This window comes from Pseudopodoces humilis, chromosome 3 (genome assembly GCF_049639895.1).
Source record: "Pseudopodoces humilis isolate 2021_Gansu_Grassland_sample_001 chromosome 3, ASM4963989v1, whole genome shotgun sequence".
Classification (NCBI taxonomy): Eukaryota; Metazoa; Chordata; class Aves; order Passeriformes; family Paridae; genus Pseudopodoces; species Pseudopodoces humilis.
The window spans coordinates 29,081,686-29,109,646 of NC_142202.1; the positions used below are offsets into that span (position 1 = coordinate 29,081,686).

The 27,961-nt window shown below is 40.5% G+C and overlaps 1 protein-coding gene across 4 annotated transcripts in view; it reads right to left on the bottom strand.

Annotated features, from left to right (window-relative positions):
• The window catches only part of TTC7A (tetratricopeptide repeat domain 7A), a 206,679-nt gene extending 178,718 nt beyond the window's left edge, over positions 1-27,961 (bottom strand). For 3 of the 4 annotated variants that reach the window (XM_014261259.2, XM_014261260.2, XM_014261262.2), the window contains exons 1-5: positions 27,763-27,955; positions 25,003-25,166; positions 23,296-23,464; positions 6,789-6,919; positions 3,941-4,062 (exon numbers count right to left, since the gene is read on the bottom strand). In XM_014261259.2, the coding sequence (XP_014116734.1) occupies positions 3,941-4,062; positions 6,789-6,919; positions 23,296-23,464; positions 25,003-25,166; positions 27,763-27,922 (746 nt within the window). In that variant the 5' untranslated portion in view covers positions 27,923-27,955. Of the gene's footprint in view, positions 1-3,940; positions 4,063-6,788; positions 6,920-23,295; positions 23,465-25,002; positions 25,167-27,762 lie in introns of all 4 variants that reach the window. The other variant, XM_005532709.3, reaches the window with a different exon arrangement.

Genomic DNA, 27,961 nt, shown 5'->3' on the forward strand with positions numbered 1-27,961 from the left:
CCTGCCAGCATTCTGCAAACACAGGAATTTGTCTTTCCACTCTACTGTTCCAAGCCAGGAGACCATCCAAGCACATTTCATTTTGAGCATATGAACTGCTCTGCTCATAACAATAAGGAACTCACTGTTCCATTAATATATGCCCTTTATATACTAAATGTGCACTTGAAGGGGTTTTATTTAATTAGGACCTTAAGAAGTTAATAAAAAGAGAAGTATGTATTTGGAACAGAAATATATGCTATGTAGGTGACTGGATGAGGACACAGACATAAAGCCTCTGGCATTCCATGGTGAAAACACTTGATCTTACTTAGATTAGAAACTGAACAATCTTGAACCTCTGCAGGACTTGGATAGAGGACTACCTGGAAATCCCAGGTAATGCTGCCTTAACCCATGGCATCATAAGTGAACATTAGATCATGGAAATGAAATAAGTTGTAAGAGTCCATAGGCCCCCTATTGCTAAGAGGACAGAAAAAGAAATGAGGAAAAACAGGAAAGGAAAAGGACATGATCATTAAACTGCCTTGGTTTTAGTTTTAGGCACAGGAGTGGTCAGAGCACCATGGAAAAAAAAAACATGATGAAGAGCAGTTTAGGGTTCAGTTACATCTAATCTAATAAAGATGAACACTGACAATCATGGGCACAAACTGTGACAAGGAACAACTTTAGAGTCCAGTCAGTCCAGACTGGCATAAAAATATGTTTTGTGCATGTACCCTGTTAATACAGATTAATTACCAGTCCATAAATCAAAGCAGTCATATCAGAGTTATGTCATATAGTTTGGTTAACACTACATAAAATTTTAAGACACAAGAAAACAAAGAAGAACACTGTTCTCTATGCAAATTGTTGGGAAAAATACTGACAATAAAGGAGTGGACTGTGGACACAGAGGTCTGCAAAGACAGTTCCCCAACAACATGATCACCAGCAGATCATGTTTTTATCCCCACTCATTTACTGCTAAAACAAACAGTTGCTGACATAAAGAACAGACCATCTTGAGATAATTGCATAGCTGTTTGCATCACTGCCTCTCCAGAGTAAAGCAGTACCCAAAACGCAGCAGCAGCACCACTGCATCTGCCCACCTCCTTCTGCATCTCTGCGCCTCACCCAGGTTTTCAGCAAACCATACCCCTCCCCTTAAATATGCTCACGCAGACACAAGAAAAGGCAGTAAGAAATTAGTCTAATATTCATACATCTGCGCCAGAAAAGAAAACAAAACAAACAAACCAACCAAAATCCAGTGCAGATGATAACATGAAGACAAATGGCTGCCTCCTAGAGGCATCATCTGCCTTCCTATCTTCTGTATCCGCAGCATCAACATTCGTCACTGGAGGACCAAAATAAAGCTTTCTTGGGTTACAGCATGACAAACTGCAGGAAATGCATATTCAGCGACACAATGTTTTTATCTGTCATCTCATTAAAAGCATCTGTGACTTCTTCAGCTGCAAGACTTGCTGATCCTTACAGCTGGCAGTTCAACACCTGAAGGGGAGACTGAACCTCTCTCTTATATTGGAGTCTTCTTTCCACTGCATGGGAAAATAGCATCCCTGACCACACTCCAAGAACAGCACATCTGATCCTACCACAAGGAACAAAATCATAACAACAGCATTCATATCTCTCAGCTCTTCTGCCTGTTGAGACAAGAATAAAGCACTCCCTATTCCTTTTGTACACATGTAGCACTGGGGAAGGACATCCCACCTGATAGAACCTACCCCTGTTATCTTGAGCAGTCATCATCCAAGGCTTATTTCCTACCTGAACGTGCTGGAAGCAATAAGGGGAACAAAAGCATTTCTTTGAGCTGTTCAGTATCAGGTGGAGTAATCTATTATACTCATGAAGCATCCTAAAAAGCTTCTTCCCATATCCCTCCCTTTTACTTAATATATCCCAATGTTGCTTATGCCCTCTCGTGGCAGAAATTACACGTTAGTATCAGCTGTAGACAAGCTGCCATGTCCCACCAGGCTCCTTTTATCCCAGCAGACCTTCCAACCCTGGTTGATGTTTCTCACTTGCACTGCAGAAGGTAAGGAGCCTGTGGGATTCCACTCCCATTCTGGCTGCAGGAGCTCCACTGCTCTTTCTTTCATCATGAGACAGCTATAGAGAACATTTTTGCTGCTATTGCAACAATTCAGCTTATAATCAAACCATGGCTTAATCCACACATGTATTTTTCTTCAGATTGTTTTCCTGTAGAGTTTTTTGTGCTTTGTTTTTGTCTGGGATTTGTTTTTTGTTTTTAAGGCTATCATTAAAATAATATGGAAGGGAGCATGCAGGGCCCACAGTAATAGCCAAAGTATCCCACTAGATATAATGAACCCATTTGAATTGATGAAGACTGAATTTACAATGTTCTGAATAAAATGAACATGAGTTTGATATTCTAAAGGTGCCTGGAGGACATCAGTGTCCTATGTTCTAAATGGGATTTTATTATACTACATAGCTAATGAGCTTACTGTCAAGACTTGAGCTTTTTGTTTACCATGAGAAGGGCAGAAGGTTAGGAAAGCACACACTGTGCCACAGCTGGCTAATCCCCAGCTCACCTGGGAAAAGTACATACCAAGCAGATACTGAGACTATGCTTTACAAGATCATACTTTGCTTTATGCATAAACTCGTACTTGCCTGACTAAAGGGGACATTTTACAAGATCTGAGCTTTGTGGGTTAACAAGGCTTACCTGAAGGCACATCTCATGGATATGCTCACAGGTACAGCTTTGCTCTACATGCATGGAGAACAGTGGCTCTTCGCAGTTGCACTTAAAGTCATCCTTGGGGGATAAAAAGGTAGTGAAAAAGCCCTAAACAAGAAGTAACCCTCCTCCTCCACCAGAATCAAAAAATGTTATCATTTTTCTACAGAAGGATTTAAATTGATTTTTGCTGGCATTTTTTTCCCCTACCTTTCTTCTTTTCAATCTTCTCTGGTTTTTTTGCTTTTTTTTCCATTCTACTCAGCAGGAAAAGAAGTGAAGAAAATGAGAGAAAGTGTCTTTCACTGGGGGTGAAGGCAAAAAAAGCCAAAATTAAATATTTGTGAAGGCAGTTTGTAGTGAGACACCCAGTATCTGATTCCTTGATAATAAATGAGATAATATGGTGCAAGAAGCAGATTAAGAAAGGACAGATTCTGACAAGTACTGTTTACACATGCTGAAGAGACACTCTCCTGCACGACAAAATCTCTCCATTGGATAACCAGAGTTAATTATGTTTTCAAGACACAGACTGGTTTAGGGAACAGCATATCCTCATCAATGTCCTTTGGAAGTGGATATTCACAGTGTCTTTTCTGCTGATCTTGAGAAGGTTTTTCACTGTAAGCTCATGAAATTCACTGTGAGCTTATGGATATTAACTCCTCCTGCACTTCTGAAGTTCACTGGGAGATGTATTTCAGAAGTATAATAAATACCTTGGAGCAGCACTGTTCCCGCATACATTCTCCATAGTGAAAACACACAGAGTTGGGGCACTGATTGGGATATTTAAGACCTTAGACAAACAAGTAAATAAATGAAAAAAACTACCTGTAAGACTTTATTGTACTCTAAACCAGGCACTGTGGCTGAAAATTTTAAGGGCGCACAGCACTGTAAATTCCACTCTCTTGATAGTCAAACTCCCCTTGTCTATATAGGGAGCAAAGCTGAGTCAAGACAAGAATATTGTTCTACCCCACCCTACTCATAGGTCTGGAAAAATGATGCTTAAGACTTTTCAGAAAGACTGAGAGATGCAAACAGGATAAAGGGAAGGACACTGAGGAGACTTGAGGTGAACCAGCAGCCAAAAGTCAGAACACAAGAAAAAAAATTAGTCTTCATCTGAGACAGAACATGCAATATTATCTAATTTTATTAACATCTGCGTCCACCTACCCTTTCTTTAACTGAGTCACATAGGCACTCTGTAGAGCTGCTTCCAGAAAGTAGGAAAGTTCAAACTCAGAGTAAGTCACACTGCTACCCTTGATACTCCTTGAATGTGTGTTGTTTAAGGTCTGTGAGGGAAAAAAAGAAATATCTGGCAATATAGATAACTGTCAGAACCAGCCAAATCCTCATGAGCCAGTGACATCTTCAACAGTAAAATGCTACATTTATTAGCTATTCAAAAATTTTGTAAAAATCAATTTTAAAATAAATTATACAATGACTTCCATGAGATATTCTGCATACAATATGAGTTTTGAAACACCATCCATTACCTTCCAACCTTTAATAAAGTAAGTAGAAAACTACATACTAACAATACCACTCAAACTACAAAGATCCAGCATGAGTCACAGAAATATCAATACAATGTTTGAGTAGGTTTATCTAGTTCAACAGAACATAAGTATTTGTTAAGAGTTAGAAAGTCACCAGGAGTCCAGATGAAGAATCTTAATCTTTCCTTTATTTGTCCGATCAGATCTTTCTTGGTTTTGTTTCCTTACTGGTAACAAGCCACTTTCATTGTTGAAAGTTGCCTCTCCTAAGCAGGGTTTTTCATCCAGGACTGGAGAAGGACTATGAACTTCTACTATGTCTGTCATCAATCCTGCATTTGCCTCTGTGTCCACTGACAACTATGTGAAAGAAGGCTGTAGAGAGGTGGAGGTTGGTCTCCTCCCAAGTAACAGGACAAGAGGAAACAGCCTCAAATTGTGATATAAGAAAAAATTTCTTCACTGAGAGACTGGTCCAACAAGCTGTCCAGGAAAGTGGTGGAATCACCATCCCTGGGAGTATTCAAAAAGCTTTTTGTAGTAGTTTAGATTCGCCAATTTTCATTTCCCAGACAACGCACCAAATAATCTGGTGGTTTTAGCACTAGCTAAAAACCACCAGAGTACTTACTCTTGCTGTGAGATACGGATTAGGAGAAGTGCAAAACAGGCTTAAAACTTAAATGGAATAAAGAAAGTTTATTAACAGAACTTTGGGGTTATAATAACACCTCCAGAAACCTTTTCCTCCCCCCACCCAACTTTTTTCCTTTCCAAACTGACACTGTAGAGACAAAATCTGGGATGTTAAAGCAGTACTAACTACATGATAGTCTTTTCATCAGTCTCTGTAGAGAGAGGAGTTTTCTCTTGTCATTCCATGGAGAGTTCTCCAAAAGGAAAACAGTTTTCTCGTGGCTTTTCATTTCCATGCCTGGCAGCTGCCCGGAAAAAAAACTCTGCCATCATGCTTTCCTCCCATTTTCACACCACTCAGAAGTGTGTTCATGGGCCATGAACTCAAGGGGTATTGTTTTAAGGATGAGTTGTTCAAAGGCAAAGGTTCTCTTCATCTGTCTCTATGATCATCTCTGGGAACAGAGGTTTTCTTCTCTCCCTTGGGGCAAAGGGTCTTCATCAGCTTTCACTTCTCCCTCGATACTCCTTGTATGATGCTTGTGATATTCAAGCATCTCATGGGATCACAGCTACTGTGGCACATGGTTTAGTGACAAACATGGTAATGCTGAATTAATAGCTGGCCACAATAAACTCAGAGGTCTTTTCCAACCTTACTGATTCTATGATTCTAAGCCAATGAATTACAGTTGGACCCTCTCCCTTCTTTGCAGACCCGGGCTGTCAGAAAAAAAATTTGCAGTGTCCAGCATTGGCAGGAACTCATCCTTTTACAATTAAAGGACAGTAACTGTTAAAATTTAAAGACTATTCCATTTTTTTCTGCAGAGAGACAGAGCAGGTCACTCTCTATGAAACTATGAAGTATTGTTAGTTGGCTTTCTTAATGAATTTTTATACATGCACTAAACTTATTTTTCCTTGTTTCAATGCAATTAAAAACAAAACCTGAAACAGAAATGTAACTTTTCTACTGAGAAAAGCAGAACTCTCTGGTTGGAAGGTCAAAGGCCTTTCAGTTACAGGACAGTTAACATTGCATTGCTATCAGTACTGCTGATGTCAAGCATAATGTGTGGGATAGGAAGGGCATGGTAGCATGTGGTATGTCCTGTAAACTCAGCTAGGCAAAGTTTGCATGTACCCAGCAAATCAGTGGCATGTATTATCTGCATGGCTCAGCGGAGAGCTCCCAGTAATCATCATACCAACCACTGGCCAAGCAGTTACTTGCTACTAATGACAGAATTTGGTTTGGAAGGGACTTTAAAAGATCATCTAGCTTCAACCCCCCCTACCAAGGGCACAGACACCTTCCATTACCCCAGGCAGCCCCAAACGCCACCCAGCCTAGCCTTTAACACTTTCAGGGATGGAGGATCTAGGTTCTAGCGATCTGGATTCCTCAAGGTTCACTTGGAAAAGGTCAAACACTGTTAATTAAACTGCTATGGCTGACCCAAAAAGGTTTTTTTCAGCTCATTAGGGACCTCAATAGCCACTGCTGTGTATCATTGACACAGCAGGTATGTAAAATGTCTTGAGTTCCTTCACACCAGCCCTTGCCATGCAAAGTTCATGGTTCCACCTTAGTAAGGGCTGAACCTGAGAGGCAGTTTGTGCATATCTGAAGTATTTGGTACTTTACCCCAGGCAAAATTTATTTCCAGACTTCATTCTCAGAGGAAAAAGGTAGAGCCCAGCTAACCTACTACTTTTGCTAATTATTTTACTGAGACACCTCACTCTTTCCAACTTGTTCTCATATTCCTTGCTATAATCACTTGACATTTCTCCATTTTTTTTATTTTTGCTGTCAAAACCCTGGAAATTCCACCCAGACCACCAGGAAATACCCTAAGCACATTTCTTCTTACCTTCTCAAGCTCCTGCAAGTACACTTGGGCAGTAACACACGCTCTCTCAAAACAAGCCACAACTTCCTCCTCCCTTTCACACAGTCGAGCATGCGAGGCAATTGAGTTCGTTGAGTGCTCCAATGACAAACCTGAAATATGACAATATCTTCTTTAACTGAGGCCCACCAACAGCAGTATGGCCATATTATTCTTAACTTACCAGCTGACAGGAAGGCTTTTCCACATGTGTTTTCCCTCTCGATTTGATGACTTTCAAGACACTACTCCCATGAAAATACAATTCCTATACATGCAAGGCATCTTTGTCATGGTGCTCTAACACACAGTGCCAGTGAACACTCCTACCGTGCTTTTCAAATACTTTATGAAGACAGGACACACAATCCCTCTGTTAGGAATCAGCAAACAGGGAAAATAAGGCCTGAATTTCCAGCAACGGCTATAGATCTTGGGTGCTTCAATTCAGTGCCAGCCTGACACTGAACTTGATCATTTCTAGGCATCTGCTACTTCAAGTGAAGTTATCAATAAACAGCAGTGTTTAGGGGAGAAAACAAACAAACAAAATCCCTAACTGGAAAATGATACAGAAAAAAAGTTGGAAAATCTGAGGCCATTCTTGGAAAATCTGAGCACATGCAGATTGCTCAAGGACACACAGCAAGCTCTTGGCAGGGCATAAGAGACTCTTAACCACAGGATCACTCCCTTTCCAGAGCAAGGAAAAAACCCTGGGTTTTGTACTAATGAACTTCATTCTTGTACCATTATCTAAACACAGTCTGTTAATTGAAGATGCACAGCTACTGGTGCCTACACTAAAAATTTCTACTATCAGACCCTTGTCTGGCATCACACTATGACATCCTTTATATCTTTAAATCTAATTGGATAGGCCACACATTCATATACCAGTTTTACTCTAATTGGTACAGGTTCTTATGCCACACTAGATCTCTACAAGACACCGACTGAAAACTTGGATCTTCACCAACCACAACTCCACCAACACTCAGTAACCCAACACAGGTTGCAAAAAGTTCAGCACATGCTTTCCAATTAATTTTATCTATAACAACATTCCCTAATAACAATGACAAATATGTAAGATGTAATACAAAATTCTAGTGTTCCTGACACAGATCCACAGAGGTGACAAAAGAAGAAAATAATTCAGCTGTCCAGACAGCTCTTCAATAAAGTAATTTTAGCTGTTGCAGCATGTGGCAGGGGATTTGTGAGGACACACCACAGGCATCAGCCATGCTTTCCTGGACTTCTACAGTTCAAGGGCCACAGCACCTCAGCCTGCTCATTCCAGGAGTCTTGGCAATAAACTGCTGTGAGGCAGCAATGGGCAGCCAGGCTTCCCCATGATATATAATACTGTCTGGGTGCTCGTGCTGGAGGAGCCTGAGGTTCCTAGGCAGTCTTAGCTTTGTTTACTTCTAATGTTCAACATTTGTTTTGTCCCCTTGGTTACTCTGTGAGGAGCTTCCCTATCTCATGTCTTACATTTGAGCCAGGTATAAGCAGTTAGCTCAGTGGGTTGAGAAAAGGCCTCCCTGGTTCAAGCTCAAGGTGGTGCACACTCCTTCTGTCCTGTCCCAAGTCAGAAGTACACAGTGTGTTCCCTCAAAGATCTGTATCTTGGAGGAACACACAATCATACCTTTCATCTCTGAAAATATAGACCACAGTATAACAGAAGGACTGAATTTACTTCAAACTGACAGAATGTGTGGGACAGGGATGAGAGTCATTTTGCTGCTTTTAACTAAAGCCCAATCTGTGTCTTCTTCCTTCTGATGAACATCTTGTACAGCTATAACTGATTTTACCTGTGGCTCATCTATGAAGTCTCTGTCTATATCATGGGTTGTTTTCCTATTATTTCAATGCTTCCATTTTCCAACCCTATAACTGTGTAACAAGGGAAGGAAAAAAATGCTCATTAACTCTCTCTACAGCAAAAGAATAAACCAAAAGTATCCAGTGCTACAATCAGAGCAAATAACCTACAAACATTCTTCTTACATATGTCTCAGTTTTATCTACCTCTGAATTTCTAGTCATTCTCCTAAAGTGAAAATAAATTTTAAAATGTCTAAATTTCATTCCCCTTAGGGCTGAGGGCCCTGCAAAAAAACCCAGTACAATCTACTGACATTCATATACAAGGCACATTTAATCAAGCTGCAAGAGCCATCTTAACACAGTCTGTACAGGGGTGTTTACCATGGGAGATGTCACACAGATAGAACAGGCTGATAAAAAGCCATTTACATACATGCTACAGCCCACTGCAAGGAGTCACTATCTCTAAGCTCTGACACAGGGGAGGAAAGCAAGCAGCCTCTGCCAGCATCAGGTACTGACAACAAACATGCCCATCCATGGAAGTCAGAAAAACAGAGCTGGGGCTGATCAGAGACAGGGGAAGGAACATCTCCAAAAGGATTCTTGCCACAATAAGTATCCAGCAATACACAGTTAAAACAGATACTATGCTACACTGCATTACTTGTAAAGGGCTAGAAGGAAAAATGACTCACATGATGTGACTTTAGTCATGGTTCTCTAATACTGTATGCACTGACCTGATGTCATTCAAATACAAAATCTTCTACAGAATCCAAACTGGGCTATTCTCCCCTACCACAGAAATGTAGTAACAAGAAAAATTAGAGCAAGCAGACTGTAAACCCAATATACAAGGGGAAGAATAGAAGAAAAACAATGTTCCCTACTCTTGCATACAGTTCTCACAGTACAAAGCCCCAACAGTAAGATTTGCTTAGGGTGCAGTTGGGTAAGACTTGACAAGTACAAAGAGCACAAATTCCACTAACTCTTGTCCATCCTCCAGTTACCGGCACAGAAAAGAACTTTGAAGCACAATACACAATTTAAATTCAACTCGGTTTCCACAATGTGTCGGAAAGCCACTAAAGTCCACTGTGCTTAGCAAGAAAAGTGGAGCTATTGCTAAGACAGAACTAGATTCCAATTAATTAATGCAAGATGCTTTCTTGTTAACTGGCTAATTAAAGGGACTCAGGTATTTTTCACAATTAGCTGTGGTAAAAGAATACCAGCTTAAAGCTTACCTATACTAAGATTTTTCTCATATTAAACAGGTGCCCAAATTTAAATAGATACATACCTATACACTGCAGTAGCTTCTCATACAGTGCAGAGTTTCCTAATAGAGTACGGCCCAGGCTCAAGATTTTGAGACATGTTCCCAGATTATCCTTCTCTAAAAGAACAAATTCTACCCACTTCAGAGGAAGTAACTTTTTATGTATAGAAATGCTGCTTTTCTCTCCTGCATAAAGGCATGGCTTCAATTCACCTCCTCTCGTTTTCCCAATGATTCATCTCTGCCTCTTCACCTTTCTATCATCTTTTCCCCTTCTTCCCTGCCTTCAAATCTAAGCTGCATTTATGTAAGAAAAAACCCAAATCCATAAAGTTTGTAAGACGTACCACTGAACTAATGTCCTCTTTGAGTTGAAATGCATTGCTCTCATATATGGAAATCTGAAAGGGGAAATTTTAGGAAGGCTTATTTCCACTTTCATCTCAGTCATCCCTTGCCAAGGAAGGGCATTGATATCATATAGCTCCAGTGCTCTGAGGTGATATTATTACCAGAACTGGAACATTCATGTGCACGTGGACATGTGGTATCAGATTCTCAGCAAAAGAAATGGGATGAAAATTCATGCTGGAAGGAATCTTTGACGGTTCATGGTCTGACCTTCTACACAGAGAAGGGCCAGCTCAGGGTGTTACCCAGCCTGGTATTGAAAGCCTCGGTGCACAGATGGAGATTGCAGGTGAACTCGGGAGGAGATTAAGGTGGCTTTATTTTCCTATGGTTCATAAAATGGCTCACCAAATCACAGCTCTCCTCCTTCCCAAGTAGATATAATGCATCAATCCTCTCACAGGTTCTTTTAACATTGCTTTTTACATGGACTTCAAGCTTCCTATACTTGGATGAATTTAGACAACCAGGGAGTGGTGGGTTTGTTTACAGGTGCAAGAATTCAATCACTTTCACCAACAGTGCTAGCCTACAGCTGCTAAAACCCCATGGCCCAGGAGCATCAGAGCTACCTGGCAAGCTGAAGAAGAGATCAAAAAAAAAAAACAACAGCATGAAAAGCATGAACCCAAACTCATGTGTTGCATCCCAATGCTATGTGTTGAACACACCTATGACAACATGAAGCAAAAGACATCTTAGTGTGGAACTTACAGCCCGGCCAACAGCACCAACCCCAGTCTGCAAGATTCCACTGTCTGTGCTCCTGCGCCACACAGACTGGCCAGAAGACAGTGTGATGCCAAGATAACTACTTCTACTCTATGTACAGGAAAGTAAGTCATTTGTCTTGAGGTAAGCCATGCACAAAGATTCTGCATGGCAGCAGCTGCTACAATGAAACTGGTTGTGTGCACATTCTCATCCTGGAGAATGTCAGGTCATTCTAGGTCAATGTTCCCTAGCACAGGATGCACTTTGCTTCTAACACGTGGCCTTTAGTCTTGTTCAAAAATTAACTAGCATTGAAACAAGATTAATTTTAAGACTTTAAACATATACATGTGCATGCTGACTAATCAACATCCATCAGAATACTGAACACTTTTCAGAGACAAAATTCAAAAGCACAACCAAACCACTCTAGAGATGATATTACAACCAGTCTGCCCTGCCAGCTAAGGTTTGAACTTAAGAGCACAGTCTTCAACTAGCCTATTCCATCACAGTGTCCTGGAAAGCAAAATAACCCAAACCTCAACAAGCAGCAGCTGGGTTTAGTTAGACATAGGCAAGACCCAGCACCATGCATTATTTCTGCCACAATTCACAGCAGTTTAAGTAACTCACAACTTGGTCTTGACACTTATCTCCCCAGCAACTAAGCTATGATTTTATTTGCAATGCAAATAGAGGAGGGGAAGAAAGGCCTAGGAGCCCTTGATTTTGAACACATTGATTCATACTGCAGCCTGTGAAAGGTGGGGATGAAGAGACAAGTTTTGCTGTTCAAGAAAGCTGCATGTACTTCTTTCACTGCTGCTTCCTATTACACAGGATTATTGTAAATTTCTGGCACTCTGTTACAATCCTGAGGTATTTTTCTTGTAAAAGTCTCAAAGGTAGAAAGGCAGAACATTCCAGTAACCCCACGTAAAATTATCGGAAGACCTTTCTAGCTATAAGCTGGGAATGAAACGTAAAATTTAAGCAACATGGGAAGGCTGCTCAGTTGCATCAATGCAGAACTCAAGACCTCCTACTCCCCGCTTTCCTACTACAGGCAATAAACCAATGCTAACAATGTTACTCCAATTATTTTCAAAGCAAGGACTCTATCTAGTTAGACTTGTAAATACAGCTCAAGTTTATTGCTAAAATTAGGACAGCTTCTAATGGAGTGGCTGTGACGCCAGAAGGCAGCAAGCACTCTCCTGAGATGCAACTTCAGCCCCCTGCCCTCAATCAATGCTGCACAGGTTCTGCACCACACCACTTATCTTACGCATAGCAGAAATAGCAACTTTAATCCACAGACACTAATTCTTTGGAGCATATCCAGACGTACTCAACTGGCTGTTCTTAACCTTCATGGCATGTCTTTTAATCTTTGTTTAACCTACAATACAGTGGTCTCCAAAATTCTTTGATCATATTAAGAAAAAGAATAAATTGAACATGCACACCAAACACATGCATATAGTTATATACAGACATTGCTTCACAAACTACTTATTATATATTTATGTGTTTATTTTTTCAAAAATACCTGCTAGATAACATACTACTGACCTGTGCCACCCGTCACTAGCCACCTGTCAGCAAAGAAAAGCCCTGCAAATTCAGAACACTTGATGTCTTCTAAAAGCAAAAAGGCATTTGACAACTATTTTAACCATTTTGCCATGACATAACTACTGAGCTGTGGTGTGTACAGATTTTCATGATCACTCCCCATCTCATTACAAACTACAATCTATTTAAAAGTCTTGTTTTCATAGTCAACCCCACTGATTTGCCATCCTACAGCACTTTGTGCATTTCTGGGCTGCACTGTGCTCCTAAGTAGTTCTTAAAGTATTTCATTATTGAACCAGAATGTGGCAAGCTCCTTTAGCTGAGACATCTTAGAAATATTTCTATTTCCATGCTACTATACACCAAGCTTCCCACACTGCCCAGCTTCTACTAATACCTGTTTTTTCCAAGTCTTTGGCAATGTCTTCTCTGTCTCCTCCAAAGGAAAGCATTTTAGTTTGCTACCATATAGTTTTTTTCATATTACTTCAGCCATTTTTCCACAGCAGGAAGAACAAGTGTTTACCCAGTTTTATCTTTTGTTCATATTTTGCTTTTACATAACGAAGTTCAAGAGAGGCTTCTAAAAATTTAACTACTGAATTGAGTGTCATTAGACTTCACTGATTAGATCCAATTAGACTGTCACTGCTTTTACCTGATTCAAGAGCTCATGCTAATAAGCATGTGTAAGCTCTGACATTCTGACTGTTCATTTATGCTCCTACTTCTAGTATTACCTGAAATCCACAGGTTTTTGATGGATTGAACCATTACATGCTTATTTCATAAGCTTAATTTCATTAGTTTAATTAGTTTAATTAAAGCTAGACAATATAATACATAAATCCACTTAAGTAGGCACAAGTGAGCTGCAACATATGAAAGTGAATGAACTAGTGAGGATGCCCTTCCACAGTGTGAAACATCCTGTTTTGTAAGATACTTTTGTAGGCTCTACATGACACAAGACCCTCTGACATACAGACTAAGTGAGGGCACCACTTTCAATAAAATACAATACTAAAGATTTATTTCAGTGTGGGGAGCTTTTTTTTGCTGGTGGATTTTTTTAAGCAAAAAATAAATATAAATTATAATACTTTTCTTCTGCACCACAGTAGATCATCTCGCTCAACCCCTGGGGCACATGCACCACTGCTGTAACACATAGACTGTCCTGTTATAAGAGGCCACCTCCAATCTGTGACATCAAGATTTGTCTACTGGAGCAATGCTGAGGCACAGCAAACAGCGGTGATCAGCAATCTCTTACAGCCCCACGTCTAAAGATTTTGTCAACACCATCCACATCCATAAACTGTCACGGCATACTGCAGAAATGACTTTTTTCCCCTGGTCTAAATACAACAGAAAGAAGCAGAAATTAAAAAATGCTAAGTTGAAGTGGCACAAGAGAGAGGAGATGGTACTGATGACCAAGTACTGGAATTTATTCAGCTTGAGTTTATCTGCACTACACTTAAGCAGTATCACCAGCAAGAAAGTTCTCTTCTAGCTGCAGAGCCACTGAATCAGACTAGCACTAGAATCCTGTGCTCAATTTTTTGGCACCTCACTACAAGAAAGATCTTGAGGTGCTGGAGCATGTCCACAGGGGGGCAACAGAGCTGGTGAAGGGTCTGAAGCACAAGTGCTATGAGGAGCCGCTGAAGAGCTGGGGGATGCTTAGCCTGGAGAAAAGGAGTCTCTCTACAGTTACCTGAAAGGATGGTATAGCAAGGTGGAGGTCAGTCTCTTTTACAACATACCAAGTAACAGGACAAGAGAAAATAGCCTCAAGTTGAACCAGGGCAGGTCTCGATTGGCTACCAGGAAAAATTTATTCACTGAAAGAGCTGTCAGGCTGCCCAGGAGTCACCATCTCTGGAGGTATTTCAAAGATGTGTAGGTGTAGTGCTTAAGGACATGGTTTATTACTCGATGTGGCAGTGTTGGGTTAATGGTTGCACTTCATGATCTTACAGATCTTTTCTAATCTAAATGACTCTATCCGTTTGGGGAGAAGAAGAGAGAGAAAGAAAGGGTAATTCATATTTTACTATGCTGATTTCTATCAAGCACTCAAGACAATCCTATTTAAAGTTACTAGAATGGACAGAGCCTGCAATGACTAGGCTCTGACAGGCTTGTTGCCCTGTCACTTAAAATAGTCAAGAGACATTTGAAGCTTACTCTAGGGCAGACCACCACATGTAAATCTTCCCACAGCCACTGGATACATACCATGCTACACAATACAGCCCAAGCATGACACTGTCATCACAGCCACCTAAAAGCTACTTCTAACACAGGCCATCTGCAAGTACATTTGTATTAGTTCTCTTCCAGTGAAAATAAGTGCAGCATGTTGTTTCATTTAATCTTACAAACATCGTTCCATTTCCTCAGAAAAGCATGGGCAAATATTCTTCCATCACCTCCTGATGCTGCTAACTCCAGCTTTAGAGAACTAAATCATAGTGCAGAAGGTGGATGTTTTATGCATGTGTGCTATCAACCACCTACAACTGTGTGTGGGAAAGGGAGCAGAATAACTAAACTTTACCATCACAGAAACCAAGTCACATTAATAAAGGGAACCAGAAGTTATTCCCTTTTTCCACTTTCCAAATTTCAGTAATCTGCATTTAGTGGCCTGCATCTAACTCTCCTTGAAAGTCCAAAGTAACACCCATGCTGCATTTGTGCATAGCTGACTGTGCTAGAAGTGCAAACTACTTCTAAGAAGGTAAGCCATGTGATCCAACAGCAGAGCAAAGCTCATGGAGCTCAACAGAAAAGCCTAAGTACATCAAGAACACCAAGGCTGGGCTTGGCAACTCTTTCATATCCAAGCAGGAAGCAGTGGCACAAACGCACACAATTCACCAACATGCAACAGGTTCAAAGTCATTGTCACAATGTAAGGGCAACTCCAGACTCTTAAAAATGCTTTTCTGAAACCCCAACTAAAACATACTAATACCAGGTCCTTTTATCAAGACATCGGCATCCACAAAGTGGGGTTTTTGCCTATCAGACAGCTAATCTGATGCCAGCATGAATTAACAGCATGCTTCCTGTCTTGCTGTCAGAACTGTGAAAATTAGCACTTTGAAGTGCATACCAAGTACAGAACAAAGTCTCTCTCTCTCTGATGTGGATTAACATTTAAAAGATGCATCTTTTGCCAAACAAAAGTAAAAACAAGTTCTGCCAACAAAATGTCTTATTTTAATTTTAATGTACTATTGTGTCATACATCCTTTTGGCTGGGATTCAATTTTTCTAATGGCCAGGCAAGGAAACTAATTTTTTTGTTTGAGTTCTGTTTAAAGGAACCCATCTCCCACAGATGTCACTTCCCAGAGAAACAAAACTCGACCGTTTGTAGTCATCAGAGGATTCCAGCAAAGGAATTTACACCCTGCCCTTGCCAGACCCTTAAAAAAACTCCAAAACCAAAACATACAAAAAAATCCACAAAAACAAAACAGAAAAAAAAAAAATCACAAATTCTTCTCTTCTACTGTGTCCCACTTAGTCACAGCAGCAGCTGAAATTGAGAACCTCACCAAGGAGCTGCTAGTAGATGAAACAGCAGTTAAGTAACAGAGAGAACTACAAGCAGATATATCATCTCAAAAGCAGCATATAGGTTAATAGTTGCATGCTGGCAAGCGTTCATCATCCTCATGAAGCCCATTATCACTGAAAAGATCTATCTGTGTACAAAAAAAGTGAAATCCAAGTTTTAGGTAACTGTCCCCCTAACTATCACCCAAACCTATGGTTTTCTCATCTCAACTTTGTGCCCAGTATAATGCTGGCTCTTCATGATCAACAAGCTTTCCTGAAGACAGTGAAGAACAGTGGTGTGGTGCTGTCTTTAAGAATGTTCTAGATACCCTTCTCAACATTTTTCAATACACTCAAGTGCCTCAGTCAGCATCATCACTTCCAGTGTGGACAGGCTCCAGACAGTAGTGAATTTGGACCCCTGGGAAGTCAGAACGTATCAAGGTAACAATCCTTCTGACTTAAACAGAATTATTAAAGTATAGAAGATTTAGACTTTCAAGTAAAAGCCTATGGTACACATGCCATAATGTCAACAGTGCCTAAGCAACAAAATATTTGACAATTAAATTAATGGAGAGACACAGGGAGGGAATTCAGGCTCAGGATTTTTCCCCCTGCATCTTAGAACCAGCTGCTCGTTTCTGCTAAATGGGTATATCACAGCACACTGCCCTCAGGTCAGACAGTAATAGCAATGCAAGCAGGATGAAAACTCAGCTTCTAGGGAGGGTGGGGTCAACTGTGCTGGAAGGAGGTGAGGAAGAGTTGAGTTTCCTCTTTTTTTTACCACTAGCAGATTTCAGTACTTTCTTTCTAGTAATGTGGCTCCTAAAGAACAATACAGAAATGAATCATATTTATCTTGACATGGGCAATTACCACATCCTTTTACTTTTCTCTATTAGCGTATAGAGAGAATATAAAACAAACCACTTACTTGAACATGGAAAAAATGTCATCAACCGCCATTAACCCATTTTCTACACCTGTTTCAGTGGACAAGATATGCCCTTACATTGTAAAATATACACATGCACCATCTCTTTTTAGGTATCACAGCATTTATCTTAAGGAACTTCAAAAACTCTTAAAAATTATCCTGTAGTAAAAATCTCAAGCACAAGACTATGTATAACCACTGGGGGCAGGGGGGGAGCAGTATGGCAAACAAGAAGTGCAACAGTATTCCAAACACTCTCTGCAAAAAGGAGAAGACATTCTGGAAAGTGCTATGCCCTCTGACATGAGGGACAGACTCAGAAAGTGCATGTAAAGTCCATTAAGAGGTTCATAAAACATGATCTGAATGAAAAATGCTTCCAACAAAAAGAAGCGTGAACTCATTTTCAAAATAAGCTTATGAAATAAATCATGGCCCTACAAAACTATATGATGCTTCTAAACTCAACTGATCTGCACTTGGAATTGTTCAAACTACTGATACTCAAAATCATTCCACACAGTCTGTATTCCAGAACACTCCAGTTTTGATACTGAGATTTCACTTACCAAAAACTAAGTGGACAAAAACCTTATTCCAGAGAAGCTAACAGGAAACACTAATTAAAAGTCAGGCCGCATAAATTAAGACAATAATACATCACATTAACTTTATTTGAGTGGAATACATCCTTGCACCATGGGATTGGAGCATTTAGTAAAGAACTGAACTAGAAAAGCTAGTAGCTTAGGACCCAAAATAAGAGTCTGATCATGCACTGAAATAGTCTTTAAAACAGAGGTTCTCTCTTGCAAAGAGGACCAAAAAAAAAAACCACTAAAAAAAACTTAAAGAAAACCCTCAAACAAAACAAAAAAACAAAAAAACCCACCAAAAAAACCCAACCTTACCTTTCTCCCTTTCAATTCTCTCTATTCTTTAGTTCAATGAATCAACATGAACTAAATAAAATCAAACAGGAAAGTTTATTTTTCACACTTTAATCTATGAACTTTTAAAATGTACACGACAAGAAATTTATTAGCTTATCAGAAACACTAAGTTAAATAAATTCATTTATTAAACTGAAAATTCTTAATCAAATTCTTTAGAGAGGAAGGAAAAGTAGATTTATCAGAACACAGCTTTGCAATAAAACTGTCTTTAACTCTACATTTTATTCTAATTTTCAAACAAAAGCAACCGAATACAAATCTCACCTAGGAAATTACTCATCATGTAGAAAACCATATTAGGAAAAAAAGGATAACAGAAGCAAACATCAAAATTAAAGACGCCAATTAAGTATATGAACAAGTGCATGATATATCCTCTGATTAGCTAGAATGAACAACTTTAATACCAAGCTTGTATTTACTGTATGCAAATCTGTATGCAGAGTTCTCATTCATCAGTTTCCACTGTTTTGAACAGTAGTGCAAGACAAGAAAAATGCAAAACAAGAAACTAATTAAGCAGAACAATCACTAAGAAGTTTAAGAGTTTATTCAAATTTTGAGGCTTCACTTGGTCAATTTACAACAATGATTAAAACCAAGCAAATAGTTTTTAAACCAGCTGAATAAAAGGTCAGGTTTTCTGTTTATCTGTGCGTGATATCACCATTCTCCTCTCAGAGCACCACCAGAATCTCCAAATAACCACTTCCAGTATTAGAAGCCCAAGACAATAATTTCACATGGGCAGAAAGCAAAACAATATAATTACAAGCACATAAACCTCATTACCACTGAATTTTTAAAACATACAACCTCAAGAGAAACAGGAACACACGTAAGCTCAGTAATTTTTTCTAAGACCGAACAAACACAAAATAATCCAAAACAAGATATGCTGAACCCAGGACACTGGAAGCAGGTTCCGGGCTGTTTATCATTATCATACACAGGAAAAACCCTCGCATGGATAGTTTCAAGGTTTTGCTTTCAGAAATATCACTCACAGCTCTTACAAGAAGTCTAAATATCAGTGGCTCAATCCAGCAATGTTTGTCTCAAGATTTTATCTTTGGTTTGTCAAAAGCATCACACCACAGACCTTAAGCATCTTTAAATTACTAAAATGGGTCCAAGAACTAAATATAGAAAGCTCTGTACCACTGCACTAACACAGCCTCATTTCCTCATACATATGACTTGTGGTTGGATTTATTACAATAAAATGCAGACTACGATCAAAGCTTCTTACAGACATTATCACCTTGTTCTCTTCTCACACCGCAGCCCTTTGATAAAATTGATATATTTTCCAGAGTTAAAAAACCCCAAACACTAAAGAACAAAACCACTTAGAAACAAAATCACAAGGGATAAATCTCAACTTAGTCCACAGTCTTCTCTCAGAGTCACCCAAGAAGAGGCTGTATTGTACAACACCATTCACATCAACAGTGTCAGATGCCATTTGAAGAGATGAATCATCCCACAACAGCCAGCTTCTGACTCTACAGAGAGTTCAGGCTGAAGCTGCACAAATTAAATGTCCCCCAAGTTGCCAAATGGCCAATAATAACAGAAAAGTGACTAAATTACAAAAATTACAGGATGGACTGGGAGAAAAAGAGAAAAATAGGCAGTGGGACTTTTAAAGCTTTAACTCTCTAGAAATCCATTTAGAAACTAGATACCATGTGCAATCCTATGGCATTGCTGCACAAATATAGATAGGTAGCTATCTCCAGGCTACCCCACTCCAGGTAGAGAAGTCCAGTGCCTGGCCTGACAGACACAGGGAACCCCTCAGCACAGGGCTGACTCACCTTGCAGCAGCTCTGACATATCCCTGACCACATGATAAAGCCCCTCTCAGTCATTATAAAGACAGAGCCCACACGACACATGAGCCCTGCCTGACTCACCATTACCAAGGCCGGCAACAGCCTGCCTCAGTTAAAGGGAGCTCTTGTTCTGCTCTCAGCAGCACAGCAAACATTGCCACATCATAGAAGACTCTTTCTTGGAGCATAAGTATGCTGAAGCCCTGTCTAGAGCTACACAGTGTTTTGTAAAGGTTAGGTAGTGTAGTAGCCCAACCTACTACCAGGAAGATTTATTCCTTTTGGAGAGAGAGAGATATCTGCAGTTTCTGGAGCAAGCACAGAGGGAAACCAGTGTGCTCTGACAGCTACACATTTTGTTCTGAAGTCTTTTTTGCTTCCTGTTTTAAATGGACACCGTCAGGTAACAAAGCCACAGTGTGTCCTAATTTAATTAGAAGCAAAGTTTGCTTACTCTATACTGTTTTATGCAACACAGAGTTGCTTGCATTAGAGATTACCAGCAGTAATGTGAACTGAGCAGAGGTAAAATTTTAAGGAGGGATTGACTTCATGGAGAATGGGGAGGAAGGAGACAAGTATAAACAAACCACCTATTAACTAACCATGGAGGTTAAAATTAGTCATAATGAAAAATCAAACTGTTGTCAGAGCTCCACTCACAGCACCCACAAAACTTGTCTCCTCACAATGCAGGGATTTAGAAACAGAACAGGAAGCAGCAGTCCAACCAGACACTGAAGAATCTTGCTCTCTCTGTCATTTCTCCTGAACTTGTCAATTGCACAAGCCCTCCCATTGATACAGAACTTCAATGTTTACTTCTTGATACTCACCTTATGTGGAAGTTTACTGAAAAGGCAAGCAAGAAATTTTTTCCCTGCTCAACTTCTTCAATACAAACTTAAGGGTGTAAATCCATACTGCCTCTTACTGTAATAGGAACCTAGTACATGCTGTGGACTTCCAGAGAAAAACTTCAGAGATTTAGTTCAGTGTTGCAGAGGTTAAAAGGTGCTCTAAGGAAGGAAACTCGTTTTTGCTGGATTTCTACAATTGGTTTTATTTGTGCAACTCCTCCCACTGAATCCCACATCTTTCTTGTTACGTTTTTGTTCATTTCCAACATTAAAAGGGTAGGTGTCAACATTAAAAAAATAAGCCTTTTATTAGACTGTTCTTTCTTCCATGACCTTTTTAGCCTAATCCTGAGTGCTTGAGAACCCATGCAGCCATTTTGCATATAGGCATAATTCACCAGAATTACCTACACGAAACTGAGGTAGTTCCAAATTCACACTATGAGGTGCTACAAAGTTCTGCTGCTTTAACTAATGTTGGATGAACAGGGATATTCTATTAAATCAATAGCTTTCTCCCATTTCTGAAAATGTGAACAAGAAATTAAGTGGGGAACCTAACTTCTGTCTTGAAATAGATAGGACTGTGGCTTTTCTGGACATTTGCCTAAGTGGCTCCTGTAAAAATTTTACTCCCAGCAACATTCAAGAGCATCTTTAAAGAAGGTTTCAGATTGCATAAACAACCAATAGTTCAACCAAAGGTAGTAATATAATATGGATCAACATAATTTCTAGAAAGACACCAAATTAAAAAGGGGACTGAGAAAGATCTATGGCATACAGTATCAATGAATTTTAAGTAATTCACCTCCATATTGTTACTTGCCCTGCAGAAGCAGCCTGGACACACGTTTTAAAATTAAAATTTAAATCTACACTGCTATTGTCATAGCTACCTGCACAAAGTGCTAACATAAGAGTGGGAGGCTGAGGGAACACGGCATAAGGGAACAGTCATGGCAGCAGTGAGTGCCCTCTTCAAACTCAGCTAGACAAGCTCCACTCTGCTGGACTTTTTTCTGCCAGTAACTTTGGTAGAATACTGAATACTCTTGATATCTTAGCTAATATGAAAATAATCATCATGCAGGATAAAGACTGTGGAACCATGACAGCACAGAGGCTTCTCTGCAATGGCAGAGACAGGTTTACAGAGGTAACACGATATTTACATTCCATGCTAAACCACAGAGGGAAAGAAACCAAAGGAATTGCCTGACACTGGGGTAAACACCTCCAACATCTTCATGTTTAAGTTAGGTAGTCAGCACAACACAAGGGGTCTTATAACAACAGGGTTATTTCATCAGTTTCCACACACACATTATATCGTTACACCCACACCTCACCAAGGGTTGTATCTGCTTCCCAATAAGGACAGTGCGGACTCTGGAGTGCACCAGGAGTTGCTCTCAAATACACTGCTGAGAATGCACTGGCAATTACTCACTCCACTGCACCATGGAAGTGTCAGTGTGAAGTACAAGTAAATTAATCCTGCTCCACAAAAGCTCACTAATGAAGCAGAGTTGATCAGTACCATAGGAAACAAAAATTAAAGCAAGCAAAGCAGCACAAACAAGGTTTCAAAAAAAGCAGAATGATTCATATTATTATCAGTAATACTAGCAGCCCAGTCAAACAGTATTTTGGGTCGATTTGGTATCACTCTTTTACATACCAGTTGAAGGTATCTGATCATCAGAGTTCTCATTCACCTAATTAGCTGGTGGACATGCTGAAAAGAGTAGAAAGCAGTAGATAGGTAGCAGTACTTGAGAAACATTTATAAAGAAACCGAAAGCAAATGAAGGAGAAGATTACTGATCATTTTCTCCTCCCAAGTCAAAAACTGACAAAAGTCTTCCTTTCCCCCACTCAAAAAGGAAATGTAATTTCACTACAGAGGTAATTTTAATTAGACTCTCTGGAACAGCACAATGTCTGTAGAGTTACAAGGGGGAGGAGAGATTCCTGTTTGTACATAAGGTCTGATACTGTGTGACATGCAGTGCAAAAAATACTACCTGCTTAGAAAGCACATATTCTGTTAGTTCAAAGTTTAAAACTTGGAGACAAGACAATGTAATTGTTTAATTCACAGAAATCACTGAAATGTACAAGTAGATGAACTCTTTCTAAGAGAAAGCATAGGCCCCAATTCAGCCAAAGGCTTGATTTAGATTTTCCCAAAATGGACACACAAGCTCAAGTATGTCACTGACTTACAGCCTAGAGTGATCACAAGAGTTCCAATTTCAGGCTTTTCTTTATAAGCCAGCCAAGTTTAAAAACCATGAACTAAGACTCCATAATGCCTTTAAGTTTGAAACTACACAGACCATACCATCTAAGATTTTCAACAGCATACATTTTTGCCCTAATCCTGCTCCAACCAAAGCATTTGGAGAAACAGCTTCAACCTAAAACCAGCGTACTTCAAATATACACACATGGTCCTTTACCTTTAACAACAAAGGCTTCAGTTACCAAACGCAGCACATACAGAGGTTCATCTTTGGTTGAAAGGTCATCAATCCCTGCTTTTGCATACATGCTGATGGCATCTCTGTAGCATCCCTCCACATAATGAAGCTTTCCTAGGATCAGCATAGCTTCTGTCATATACTTCGGCTGAAATGGAGCAGGGAGAGAAAAAGTGTTTACAGGGGGAAATACCAGACAGGAAGACTTGAAGTACTCCACAGCAAATCAGGCAGCCTTAGAATGCTTTCCTCTCACAACTACAAGGGCTAAGCTCATGAGAGCAGTAAGCAATGAAGGTCAGCCAACCACTTTGGAGCTCAGTTTTTAAATACAGTTTGTAACCCAACTTTTTGGTCTCAGGTCACCTGCTCTATTGATTCACCAGCCACAAAGAGCACATAAATGGCTGGCATTATCAGAATTACCTACACACAAACTAAGAAAAATCCCTGCTTTTAAACTAGACAGTAAACATCACTTTTTAGACAAGCACTCTCCTCTCCTCTATATATTTAATAAAAGAGTGAGAAAACACCCAAGTTTTCTTTAGTTGTCAAAGAATTTTCATACACAAGTGATAAAATGGAAGAAGGCACACCTGCTATTTCTAAGATTCGTTTTATTTAAGGATTGAAAACAAATGTAACAGAACTTCAGTAAAACACATTTGTTCAGACCCTTGGGAATGCATGAAAAGGTTCCTAAGCCTTCATACCCATTTTTTTTTAATACACGCAATCAACACAGCAATAGTAGCTAAGTGACCACTAGCAGAGAAACAGTAATAGCAATTCATGCAGCCAAACTAAACACAAGGAACTGGAAGAATTCAGTAGCTCTGACTGTTAATGGGGCTGAACTATAAAGAAACAGGGTTGGACAGACTCCCCTTCCTTACTCCCTCCATTTTATGCTCTAAATAGACTGACCTTGCTCATTGGAAATTAACATGGTGAAAGTATAATATACATTTCCAAGCTAACTAAACTAGCCTGGCAATTTCAGGACCAAAAGTAATAAAAAGTCTATGAATATTGTAATTCATTTACATCTAAACAGTTATCCAACTGTGTGTCAAAGGACACCAACACAGCAGTATGCCATCAAAGGAGAGTATTAAAATCCTCCTGAAGCTCCGCAGCTGAGTTGACAAGCAGCTACCAGCCACACATCCAGATCACAAAACAAAATAAAAGCATTACTTGTCTAATAGATACCAAAGGCAGTGCAAAGCTGTAGTCCTCCCAGCACAACCCTAAGTTCCTGACAGCAGCTTTTGGCACATTTTTCTCCAATCAGGGACTAACCAGTTGTGCACAATTCCCTCAGATCTGGAGCAGCAGTAGATCACTCTGCTGTGCTGGCCTGACGGCATCCTTATGTGGCTACACCTCACTACCTATGAGAAATTCTAAGTACTTATCCTGTTTCTTTGCAGTTAAGAAAAAAGAAACAGGATTCTTTTTTTTTTTTGTCCTTGTAGCACAAAATTTCTTTGCATATGAAAAAGCAAGTCTCACAACATAAAATCTTGCCTAGGGGAATTACCAGTCTCTTAGTATCACCTACAATACAGCACTGTACAGCCATGGACATAAACAGGCAACACCCACACCCTGTATCAGACTAACACATATGAAAAAAGTATCCAGTTGGCAGGAATTATGAAAATAGAGCCCACTTACTCTTAGTTTCCCTCTGCTTAAGATACTGGTCAGATACTGTTTAGCTTCACTCAGTTTGGGCTCACTCTTCTCTGACAGTGGAATTGAGTCCTTCAGTTTGGCAAAGTTTTCCTTCAAACATTCCTCCAGCAGAGCTTCTGCAAGCAACAAACTCCCATGGTCCTCTGAAAGCACACACCAAACAATAAGAAATATTGCTTACTGCCATACTGATGATAAACAGAATTACAAAAACATAACACACCTTTGAGACAACTCATGAGGGGATAAGGAAGAACTCAGACAAAAAAAAAGCTCCATTAACTTCTATCTAGTGGAAACAGTATGTTTTGTATGGAAAAATGAAACAACGCTCTGTTGTAATTTGAAGATTTTCCCTCCTTAATCCTTTAATTTTGGCAGCACCATTCCTTCTTACATTGTCACTAATTGTTAGTAATTACAGTTAATAATTTTCCTCACAAAACTCACTTTCAAAAGTGTAAGACCAAACTTTGCAAACACTTCAGTGGATGGTTTTTATTTACAAAGGTAGAAGCATGAAATGAATGCTTTAGACTACAGAGAAGAGACAGCAGTAATTGCATCAAAAACTTTTACAATTTTCCCAAAAGTATACAGAAAAAAAATTAAAAGCATAAATTACACACATTCTACACGTCAGTTACTGAAGACACAGAAGGACTGATCCTCTGCTGTAATTAACATACCACATAAAACTCTTTCCACATTAAAATCCATCCCTGTTCACAGTTCCACAGAAGAGACATTCAAACACATGTAGCAGCAATGGATACAGCAGGAAGCATCATGCAATGTGGCAATCATGCTGAAAAAACATGTTTCATCTGCCAAAGTACTCGGCATTCTTACATGACAGGCCCATTTCTGCAGTTCCTTCATTCATAACAACAATACCTCCGTCAGCACACTAGTGGGGCAAGCCAGGTAAGGAAATCTTTGAATACCAAAGAGCCCAGCCCTGTATTTCATATATATTCTATGTTTCAAAGTCTGATATTTGAGAATAAGTGAAACACACTAGTGTACCTATTTTTGTATTTTCAGTCCAGGAGACACCTTATGCCCACTTTCTACCTATACATCACACACAGCATATAACAATAAACTTTGTGGTGGTTTAGACTTTTTTGTTGTTGCGGCCTAAGTGTTCAGCTACATATCAAATTATAACCATAGCTCTTCCTGTTCATTGCAGGTTGCAAGGTCTGTAACTAAACAAAGTACAGGTATGTAAAACGAGAAGCATTCAAGTTGTCCCCCCAAACTTGCATGCAATAATTTCTACACACTAAAGTGCTTTCAGGTAGCCATTAACCTCTAAATCAAACTTAAGGAACTAGGTAAGATCATAGACAACTAAGAAATAAATATACAGAACCTCACAAAGCAAATACTACTGTTAAAAAAATCCCATGAGAACACACAATCATTTCTAGAAGAACAAAACCTGCTGAAAGAAGCTCTGTAGCAATAACAAAGCATTACTCTTGCGTAACTAGCAAGTTATGATGACATAGCAGCAAATTAATAACTGATGTTTTTACAGAGATCATACTGTTGTTATATCTCTTAATTACAAGGAAAGAAACTACTATGAACTCTTCAACTACTAATGCCCACAAAGTGCATGGTGATCTCTGCACCTGGGAAAACACAGCTGAAACCTGACTAAAGCTCAAAGGTTGGCCCAATGATTCTCAGCACAGGGTTTGATGTAAACACTTGGAAAGCCTGAAAAATAAACATGTAATAAATTACCAACATCTCCCCCATCACGGTTCCCATTATGAAGTTTAAGGCATGCCAGAAGGATTCAATGCAAGGGACATATTCTGGAAACACTCCCCTAAAGAAGGGGGTTAATTCCCAGAAGTAGCTCCTCTGACTTCAGTGGCAGAATCCTTTGTACCACTACCGTGGGTAGGATCAGGTCCCGTTCACAACTTGCCGACCTCAGACTGAGTTATGCTGCCTCGCTTGTTACAAAAGACTCCATTAAAAAAAAACAAAAACAAAAACAAACAACAACAACAAAAAAAAAAAACCCACCAGTAAATCAGTGTGTTGTAACGGGGAAAAAAAAAATGCTACTATATTTATTATTTATGAAACCTGCTTCACATGTTAAAGCTTTTAAGTAAAGCAGTGCCCCTCGGAAATGGAGAGAGGTAAGACAAGGGCACCCACCCAGGAATAGCGCTGAGCAGGGGGCAAGAAGGAAGCAACATGACACGCATCGAGAGGCTTTAAGAGACCTTTCCAAACGGGGCCGGTCCGGCCGCAGCCCAAACGGGCTGGCTACACCCAGGACGGGCTCGGAGCCGGGCAGCCGCCACCTGCGCCCCGGCGCTGACCGCGGCGGGGGCGGCATCCCGAATGCTCGGCAGCCACCCCTCGCTGCCCGGCGGGCTTGGCAGGAATGACACGAAGAGGAAGCGCAGCGCGATCTTCCCGAGCGCAGCTTCCTGGGCTCCATCCGCCTCTCACAGGCATCCCTCTATCCCTCCTGCTGCGGGGCCGGGACGCAGGCACGGGACTGCAGACGGCGCCCCGCAAGCGGGCGCTGCCCAGCCCGCGCGCGGGAGCCGGGGCGGCCGCAGCTCCCGCCCATGCCACCCCACCGGCGCGGGGCTGCCGAGACCGAGCGGCGGCAGGGAGGGAGCAGCTGGCCCCACCGCCGCCCCAGGCCCAGGTGGGTCAGTACTGGCGGCCGCCACGCCCGCCGCCGCCGCTTACCTGCGTCCTGCGCACCCCTCACCGCCTTCGCCTTGCGCGGGGACCGCGGCGGCAGCAGCTGCTGTGCGAGGTGGCGGAGTCGCCCCCAGTACCCCTCGGCCCGGCACCGCTCGATCTCCGCCTCTAGCTTCACGTGCGAGTGTGAGCCCTTCGCCGCCATCTTAGCGCAGGGACGGACCCGCCCCGCCCCAGCCCGTGG